Source organism: Frankliniella occidentalis, unplaced genomic scaffold, assembly GCF_000697945.3.
Source record: "Frankliniella occidentalis isolate FOCC.00 unplaced genomic scaffold, Focc_3.1 Scaffold10, whole genome shotgun sequence".
In the NCBI taxonomy this organism is placed as follows: domain Eukaryota; kingdom Metazoa; phylum Arthropoda; class Insecta; order Thysanoptera; family Thripidae; genus Frankliniella; species Frankliniella occidentalis.
This window is the reverse complement of record NW_026267140.1, coordinates 3258492-3267746: the sequence shown is the minus strand read 5'-3', so window position 1 is coordinate 3267746 and position 9255 is coordinate 3258492. Positions and strand designations below refer to the sequence as shown.

The 9255-nt window shown below is 50.9% G+C and overlaps 3 protein-coding genes across 8 annotated transcripts in view; 2 read left to right on the top strand and 1 right to left on the bottom strand.

Annotated features, from left to right (window-relative positions):
- Nucleotides 1–4357, top strand: part of LOC113217688 (PRKCA-binding protein) — a 23527-nt gene extending 19170 nt beyond the window's left edge. The window contains exons 2-11 of one of the 4 annotated variants that reach the window (XM_026437697.2): nt 93–201; nt 712–777; nt 882–1019; nt 1519–1627; nt 1708–1836; nt 1941–2214; nt 2295–2428; nt 2538–2731; nt 2822–3080; nt 3179–4357. In XM_026437697.2, coding sequence (XP_026293482.1) covers nt 119–201; nt 712–777; nt 882–1019; nt 1519–1627; nt 1708–1836; nt 1941–2214; nt 2295–2428; nt 2538–2731; nt 2822–3080; nt 3179–3280 — 1488 coding nt within the window. In that variant the 5' untranslated portion in view covers nt 93–118 and the 3' untranslated portion in view covers nt 3281–4357. The remainder of the gene's footprint in view (nt 1–92; nt 202–711; nt 778–881; nt 1020–1518; nt 1628–1707; nt 1837–1940; nt 2215–2294; nt 2429–2537; nt 2732–2821; nt 3081–3178) is intronic. The other 3 variants (XM_026437699.2, XM_026437700.2, XM_026437701.2) reach the window with 3 other exon arrangements.
- Nucleotides 1–9255, top strand: part of LOC113217683 (nascent polypeptide-associated complex subunit alpha, muscle-specific form-like) — a 28772-nt gene that overhangs the window by 3924 nt on the left and 15593 nt on the right. The window lies entirely within an intron of this gene.
- The window catches only part of LOC113217689 (potassium voltage-gated channel subfamily H member 6), a 122764-nt gene that overhangs the window by 98252 nt on the left and 15257 nt on the right, over nt 1–9255 (bottom strand). The window lies entirely within an intron of this gene.

Below are 9255 nucleotides of genomic sequence, written 5' to 3'. Positions count from 1 at the left end.
TTGATTTTTTATGATTTTTATTTGTATATGGCTTCTTCAGATCTATTTCCAGCAGTAAAATCAGCATAAGATTATTTTGTTTTCCGTTCCAGCTAGTTGTTGTTGACGAACTTTCAACATGTTTTTGCCACCACCACTTGGGTTCCATTCTACAGAAATGGGTGATGTGAGAGGAACTTTGTATTCAAAAGAAGATAGAAAGTATGTTGTCCACTATAACTTCAGGCTTAAGGGTGCGAGTTGTTCTGTTGCTCTCACTGGGTTGTGGTGGAATCGCTTGAAAATCGGGCTATCACTGGTGCATGGTGTTTGTCGGTTGTCAAACTTTGTCCCTAACACATTATCATGCTAATATGGTCCTTATGTTCTTATATGTTTATTACTCTTCATATCAAACTGTTTCTTATTTTTGCTGTGCTTCTAAAAACTTATTTTTTAGTTCACTCATTTTGATTTGGTTGTTTCATTCTGTGCTCTGCTTTCTGTCAAAGGTGTCTCTAGGATAAAACCCTCAGTATAAACAAAATTTTCTGACACAATCTCAAATTAAAAGTAGTTTCAATAGACTTGCCAAATCAATTATGGATCTGAGGAAATAAAAATTAGAGATGGAGTTATCCACTATCTGGCCTCACCCTTAATTTAACTAAATTAATTTCCTCAACATTGTCAAGACATTCACACTGCACTCCTCATTTAAATTTTTTACAGGTTGCTTGACTTAGGCGACAGTCAAAGCAACCAAAAGGAGAAAGTTCCAAAGAAGAAGACACAAAGGTAATGCTTAGTTTTTAATTGTATTATTGTCCAATAATTTTCCTTTAAAATATAAACAATCATTTATTTATATTGGAGATGTCAAAATTCACCTTTCTGAGCAGGAGCCATTCTTTGGATAAAATCAATAAGGACTCAACTGGGAGGGGATCATCTGGGGATGCTGCTTTTCCCTCTCATGAGTATGGAGAGGAGGCTTATGGAGATGGAGACTATCTAATGAATGGGTATCATGACACAATGTGAGTTATTCTAGTAAACATACTAGGCTAGATGTAAACCAATCAAAATGCTCCATTTATCGTTTATGGTCATGGCTGTAAGTTGCTGTAATTTTTCCCAAGTATTATTTCCATTGTAGCCATTTCATTACTCCCGATTTTCTTACATCTTTATCCAACATGATAAAATTCCTATTCAATATGCTATACAATTACACACACAATCATTTCATGTAACTCTTAGCAACCTACTACCTATTGCATGTCTCATTAACCTTCTATCGCTGTTTTATTTTTTTAAATCTTTACTTGTGTTTTGCATTAGTTACGATTTCTATCATTGGAACAGAGGAATTAGTGTCTAATCAAAGTGTGTATGTGTACCTTTGCATGGTTACAGAAAATTATTTGTACAGTTTGGCTTGTGATATATGTCCAAAGTTGGCAAAAATATTACTGCCATCCAGCAAATCAAAGTAATCATTAATTCATTTGTATTGCACTCTGGTTTTTGTTTTAGGGGTATGACTGTGACATCAGGTGTGGTGACTCTTGCTAAGGAAAACAATTTTGTTGGCATTAGTATTGGAGGGGGTGCACCTCTCTGCCCATGCCTCTATATAGCACAGGTAAGTTGGCACTTGTAGTAGTGTAATGTATAATTTTGTTGTGCTCTGTAAGACACTAATTTCAAATAATCTTTAAACAGGTATTTGATAACACTCCAGCTTCTCGAGATGGCACATTACAAAGTGGAGATGAAATTATTGGCGTGAATGGAACCTCGTGCAAAGGCAAGACAAAAGTGCAGGCTGCAAAAATGATTCAAGCCAGTAAGGTGAGTACATTAGCTACTTATCGGGTCATCAAATTTTTTGTCTAGATTGATTTAATTGTTTATCAGTATCATCTAAAGTATTACTAATCACAATAATTCTACAGGAGGCTGTCAGTATTACTTTTAACAAACTTCATGCTGATCCCTCTCTGGGAAAATCTCTTGATATTGTTCTAAAAAAAGCAAAGCACAGACTTGTTGAAAAAATGAGTGCTACAACAGCTGATGCCCTAGGGCTGTCACGAGCCATTCTTTGTAATGATGCTCTTGTCCGCAAACTTGATGAGCTGAAGGCCATTGAAACAGAATATAGAGGAATGGTGGAACATGCAAAGCGTGTTCTTAAAGCATATTTTGAGCTCCTACAAGTCTACAAAGGTACGAACATACAGCTATATTTTCATAAGTCTCTATGATAGGTTTCTGTAAACAATTTGCATACCTTTTTATTTTCCCAGCTTTTGGGTGTACTTTTGCTGAAATCGGAGCTAGAGAACCCCAACCCCGGGCAAGTGAAACTTTTACTCAATTTGCAAACTACCATCGCAGTCTGGAGAAACACGGAATTAAGATGTTGAGGACTATAAAACCTGTGAGTTTTACTTTAGTAACCCACCAATTTGTTTTTTTAATTAGATATACTTAAGCATAATAGAAACATGCAAAATGGATGAATGTCTGAAAATTATGATTTTTTCTAGATACTTTCTGATCTTGGCACATATCTGTACAAAGCAATACCTGACACCCAACTGACTATCAGAAAATATGCCGATGCCAAATTTGAATATTTAAGTTATTGTTTGAAAGTCAAAGAAATGGATGATGAAGAAAAAGCTTTCAATGAAGTTAAAGAACCACTCTATCGAGTGGAAACAGGAAACTATGAATACAGGTACGATCCAACAAGCTACTTTCACAATAAATAATGTTATGAATGTTATATAACCATATAACTTACATTTTTTAACTTTTCAAATACTAGGCTGATCCTAAGATGCAGACAAGATGCAAGAGCGAAGTTTGCCCGATTGCGAGCAGATGTTCTGGTGAAGTTAGAACTTCTTGACAACAAACATGTGCAAGATATATCAGCACAGCTGGAAAAGTTTGTTGGGGCTTTAGCAGCATTTCATTCATCAGCTCTCGAAACACTAGATCCTCCAGATACCCGTCCTTTATTTCCCATTGAAATGGACTTGTCTAGATCAGCATTTCAGTACAAGAGCACCACACCATTACAAGTTAGTATGAAACTCATTCACAGTTAGTTTTACTTTATATCTTCCTAAATTAGCCTAGTTGAAACTTAATTGTTGTTTTTTTTTATTTTTTGCCACAGAACGATGGGCAAGATGAAGATGATGATGAGCTTCTCACAGCACAAGAAGCAAAAGAAGATATAAAGGAGGAGCTGCCTTCACTACTTCTGCCTGACCTTTGAGCAAAGGGCAACCAAAGATAACATTTCTACCATTACCTGAAAGCGAAACTTACTGTTGTGATGACACTCTTGACTAGTCAAAACAAAAACTAGAGCATTTAAAATATGAAAGTATTATGTTTGTTAAAAAACAAAAACAAGTTGTTTTTGAAAAAAGAAATTAAGCTTACAGTATATTGTAATAGAAACTACATTTCAGGAAAAAAAATTCTGTAGTTCTTGTATTTTTGTTACATAGCAGTTCTACCTGCTATATTTTATAATTATTAACTAGAGAACTGCCCTGTACTGTCTGGACAGATCGATTCTCTCTCAGTAGTATTAGATCTGACGCATATTTTCTAATTTCATCTAGAACAACTACCAGGTATGACCAAAGAAAACTCCTACCAACTTATTTGCATGATTTCACTGTGGTGTAGGGTATGCATTCGTATTGAAGGGTTAGCTGCTCGCTCGGAGCCGTTAGGCGCGCCATGGTCAAAGACAAGCCGATAGGAAAGGCCACCCGCATGTCTGCATGCGGTTCAGTGCTGCAGATGTCAGGTCCTACAGGCGCTACTCTGCCTCGGACGACCATGATCCAAGATGCAAATATTTTCTGATTTTGTGAACGGCCGTAGAGTGTGAGCGCGAGCCATGCCGGAGCAAGAGCAAGGTGCCTCACCCCCGCTCATGAGAGCCCCTGCGACACACTGGGTAGGCCCGCCCGCCGAGCAGCTGTGTGCAGATGGTGGCCCGCCCTGAACAGCGCCCCGGTCCCCGGTGGAGGCGGAAGCAGGAGCTCCGGTTGGTTCCGCTCAGGGAACGTACATCGTATCGTGGGTGCATCTTGAAAGTTCGAACAAAGTCGGGGTTTTCCAGCCACCCATCATGATAATCTCTATTGACTTCTAGTCAAACAAATCAAAGATTCTATTAGTTTTAAGTCTGCTTCTGTGCTGTTTTTCAACTAGAGTTGGCATTTCTTGTCATATACAGTATTTGAGTTTTGTGTGAGAATGTGGACGGTACAAGCGTTGACTGATTGGTCGATCAGTTTCCAATAAAGCATTCCTAATATCGATTACTACATGAGATGTTTTTTGTTTTCATTAAAAACTCTTCCTTGTCGCAACAAAGCCAATAAGCTCTTCTACACCTGGGTGCCCGCGGCAGCCTTATGGAGCCCCACGCGCCCGCCCGAGCATGGGTGCAGGGCGCCCTTCCCCCCCATGGCCCCCCTCACACTCGCCAGGATTGCGCGGCGCGGCGGCCACGTGGGGCAGCTGGGTGCCGGCCGGTGGGCCCGGCGGACCCGGTAGGCCCGGTGGGCCCCACCGCACGACCGCACGCGTGCTCGGCGAGGGCTGCGGCGGCTGCGCGGCGCTCCGGCTGTTTGTACAGACAGGCACGTGCGCGCGGGAGGCTCGCTGCCCTTCAGAGGGGTATTCAATTAAATCCGGTTCTGCACATCCCCCCCCCCCCGCGTCTGCTGCACGCAGGCACGTGTGCACCGCTCTGTTCCGTGCAGCAAATACCTCGTCCCCCACCCCACCCCTCTCAACATCCCACGATAAGGAAAGCAGACGCTCGGGCCTTATGGGCTTGAGGTTGAGCCCCCACCACCACCACCAATGAAATAAGGCGGGTTACGTGGGCTGCATCCACCTGGTCGCACAACGGCCGAAATGGATTAGGTGCTTTCATCTAAAACTCAGTCAGCTGTGATATACGGCGGCGGGTCACTTAGCGCCGGCTCCACCACAACACGAGCATCCTCTCGCTCAGGACCCGAGCCCCCCTCCTCCTCCCCGTCTCACTCCACCCGACCACGCTCCACCACGCCGCGCCAGGGCCTCGTAGAAATGGTGGTAGAGCTCGATCAATACCCCGCACGGGGCTCGGTTGGGCGGGGGCGCGGGCAGGGGTGGGGGAAAGGGTGGAGGCAGGGCGCAGGAGCCAGCGCCGCCCCGCCCGCTGCGTGGAACAAGGACCTCACCTCACCTCCAGGGCCGAGCGAGGAGGGGAGGAACCCAACGAGAGTGCGCCCCGTCCGTCCCACCCCTGACGGGACGAGTAGGAGAGAGCCGGCGCACCGGGCGCACCTCCTCCTACCCCTGCAGCGGCGGGTGCGGGGCGCGGGGCTGGGGGGCGCGCGAGCCAGACGGTGCGAAGCGTGCGAAGCGAGGCTAGGCGAGTGGCCGCGCTGCCCGGGGAGGAGGCTGAGAGGAGCGGGGGTTGCGGCAGGGGGCGGGTCCAGGCCGAGCGGAGCAGAGCGCCGCGGCGCGAGCAGCGGGGCACAGTCACGCGCTACACCACCACCGACGCGACACGGCCGGGCGCACGGCTCCGGACCGGCGGCACCACCAGCGGCACCCCAGCACAGCGGCGCAGCGGCGGCAGCGACAGCGCCACCGGCACCACCAGCACCGACATGTCTGTCAAGGTGAGAGACCGCGCGGCGCCCCCATCGCCTGGCTGTACTGCGCTAGCGCGGCCCGCGCGGCCTCGCCCGGCCCTCCCCGCCCCCGCGTGTCGTTGACATGTCGGCGCGGCCTGGCGGGGCCTGGCGGGGCCTGGCGGGGCCTGGCGGGGCCTGGCGGGATGGAGGCCACTGTTTGTTGTGGCGAGGCCCTCGGCTTGCCTCGGCTTGCCTCGACCCGGGCCCGCCGCTGGCACTGTCACGGCCAAATTAGCCCACCGCGCCCCGCCACAGCCGCCGCCATGACAACAAATGACAACGGGGGGGTCGGGGGCGCGCATAGCCCCGCGTAGCGTCACCGCCGGGGGGCACCCGGGCACCCTCCTGGGCACCCCTGCCGGCGCAGCGGAGCGCCACGCCTTTGCTGATTGGTTAGAAGGGAGACTTGTTGCGAGGTCACGAGACTGCTGCGGGCTGAGAGAAGGGAGCGGTGGCGGCGCGCGAGGGGAGGGGGTGGTATGGGAGCCAGTGTGAGGGACTTCACCGCAGCAGAGTGCCTGCGTGAGGAGAGGCGGCGAGGCACGGTCCTGTAGCAGATGGAGAGGGAGGAAATGCATCCCTTTCGCGGCGCTACACGCAGAGTGGTCCCGCACCGAGTGCAGTCGTGCGCAGGTGCAAGGTTCAAGTATGAGCAAATTTGAATATTCCTTTGAAATAGTTATGCTGTAGCTGTACCGCACGCACGAGTGCGGGCAGGCTTGCCTGTCTCACCTGTTCACGGCGCCTCACGGGGCGAGCGAGTAGACAACCCGCCCACACTCATGCGTGCGGTACAGCATACGTACAGAAATAAGCGGGGTTACATATTCTAAAAAGTAAAGCAAGTAGAGCCATATTAAATTATTCCTCCCAAATCCAGCTGGACCCTGGACCTCTAACGCCTGTCACCCGCCCCAAGCACTACTTTCAGTATGGCTGCTAATAAGCGGCAATGCGCGGCAATGTGGGTTTTATTAACCTTGTGTACTGAATTTCTCTTTTGGAAATTGGAAAAGCGGGCAGGATAGGGGAAACTTAAGGCGGAAAGGTTTGCAGGGCAAGATTTGGGTGTGCACGAAAGACGGATCGGCGGATCGTGGTAGAGCGCCGCGGCGGAGGGGCTGTGTGACACTGTGACAGGGTCCTCCTGCATGTGCTCGGCAGACTCACGGCAGAGTGTACAGTGCACACCACACATACAAGCGCTCACACACACAATACACAAACACAAACCATATCCTCCATCTCTCTCCCTGTCTTGGACTCTCCCGCAGCCGCGTAGGCTCTCCCGTGCGCCCCCCCCCCCCCACTAGCGAGCGTCGGCAAAACTTTACTCCCGACCACGTCACGGTCCCGACCCCACTAAAAAAACTCAAAAATACGAATGAAAAAGATGTGACCCGGCTCGTCGGGACGCAATTAGCTGAGAGGCCCTGAACTCGACGAGTCTGGAGTAGTACACAGGCCTCGGCAATCCGAACACAATCATATCGGATATCCTCAGCAAGCCAGCCTCTTTGAGGATAGAATTCAACGCGTTTTGCCAAACTGCACACTGTTATTAAAACACCAACACTGCGATCTCACATTCAATTCGGTGGGGCGAATTGCTTCGAATATCATATATGTCAAATTCTATAGAACGTGACGTGTACTAACTATTGCATCGTTCCGTTCTGCACTCATGGGCTGTGTAAGTGCCATGGTTGGTAGGCGTACCTTTGTCACGTCGATACAACGAATGTGACATAGTATTCCTACCAATGTGACATGAGTCACAGTCGTTCAAATGGGACGTCACGGCGTTTGAGTAACAGTGTGGGCTGTTTTTTAAAAAAGACAAGCAATCCCTCGCAAATTTTGAAAAATCTTTGCATTCTGGTGTCGTAGTCTTGAGGGAGTTGAGGTCCCATCGCAATTAGCGACGACTTTGAAGAGCCCCCGAGCGCGCTGTGCCCGAGTGTGGAGTGGCCTGTCCGCCGAAAGCTCGGCGGCGGGCCTCGCGGTCGCGGCCGCCCGAACTGGTCCAACTCGCCTCGCGCGCAGAAACGCGTCCTTCCGGAGGGCGACGGGTCGACGGGTCGCGAGGCGGGCCACGCGCCTCCGTATTGTGAGTCTTTGACGTCATCGTGACCCGCGGCCGCCAGCGCGCTGCCTCGCTGACGCACCAGGAGCGCGCCGGGAGGTTTCGGCGACGCGCTCGAAATGCAAAGGAGCTGCTGCGCTGCGTGTGGACCCGGCCTGCCCGGCCACAGGGTGGATCTTGAGCAGGGAGGCAGTACACGCAACAGAGGGACGCCCGAGGTGCGCGCTCTTACCCCTGCGGTCCAAAGCCAACATGGATCGGGTACGTGAAGGACCAGTACGCAAACAGTACGCAGAAGGTACATCCGTGCATTTCGACCTGCCCTTGCTTTCCCACCCACTCAAAATAACGGGGTAGAGGACCCACGACCCACCCTGTACCGTGCAGGGCACACAGGTTGTTTGCAGAGCCGTGCGGGCTGCCCGGCAGCTCTGAGGAGGAGAGGGCGGCGGGTGGAAAGAGAGTGAGTGAGGAGAGCGCCGTGGGCAAGTGCGGCCATCCTGGCCCCGGACCGGCGCTGCAGCGTCGCTGCTCGCCCCCTGGCTAACAGGGCCTCGTTATGGTCCTGGCGCGCGTAGTGGCGAAGAGCGCCGCGCGCAAGGTGAGATTAAGAGCCCGTGGCGTCGCACCGCACCCGTCCCGCCTACCGCCCCACACCGCCACGCTACCCGGGTACTACAGATGGCTATGGTGCGCGTGTACCCTCCCCCTCCCCCCTAATTCCCATCCTTCTGGTCGATTCACACGCTGCTGATAACCCGCCGTCGCCGTACCCTCGATCCCGCGCGATTCGAGTCTGCGCGCGAAAACACGGAGAGCAATTATGTTGGCCGTCTCTGTCCGTCTCGTGGGCTTCGGCGGGGGTCCGGGCACGGGGGCCCCAGGTCGAGCGAGGGAGGGTGGTTATTCGCACGCCGTCTGGTAAACATTGTCTCGTCAGAGAAATGCATGGGGGAGGGGGGGGTCCGTTCCTTCATTATGCCCGCTCTGCGCTCAGCAGCGAGAGCAGTTTGAATTTAGGAGTATCTGATGATACTTTTAACGGCGATGGCTGCAATAAGTCGGCAATGAAAGCCCGACGTCGTTATCGTGGAACGGCGTGTCCGTCAGCCATGGGAACGCCCTTTCCGGCCAGAGTGCCCGGCGCTGTCGCCACGAGACCCGCTTCAGGCGCCGGCCATGCGGTATGGCGCCAAAGTGCGAGCGAGCCGCGCTGTCCTTAACTTATTCGCGGGGAAACGACGATATCTCGTATACAACGGATTGTTCCTGCGGTTACCCCTGGATAACGCCATATTACCCCCGTATTACACCTTGATTTCTCCGGATTACCCTGAATTACCCTCGGATTACCCCCGGGTTACCCTCGGATTACCCTGGATTGACACAGGCCGTGCCTGGCGGCTAACCCGAGTCCTTTTCCCTCGCTCATTCGCGATGCGCCAC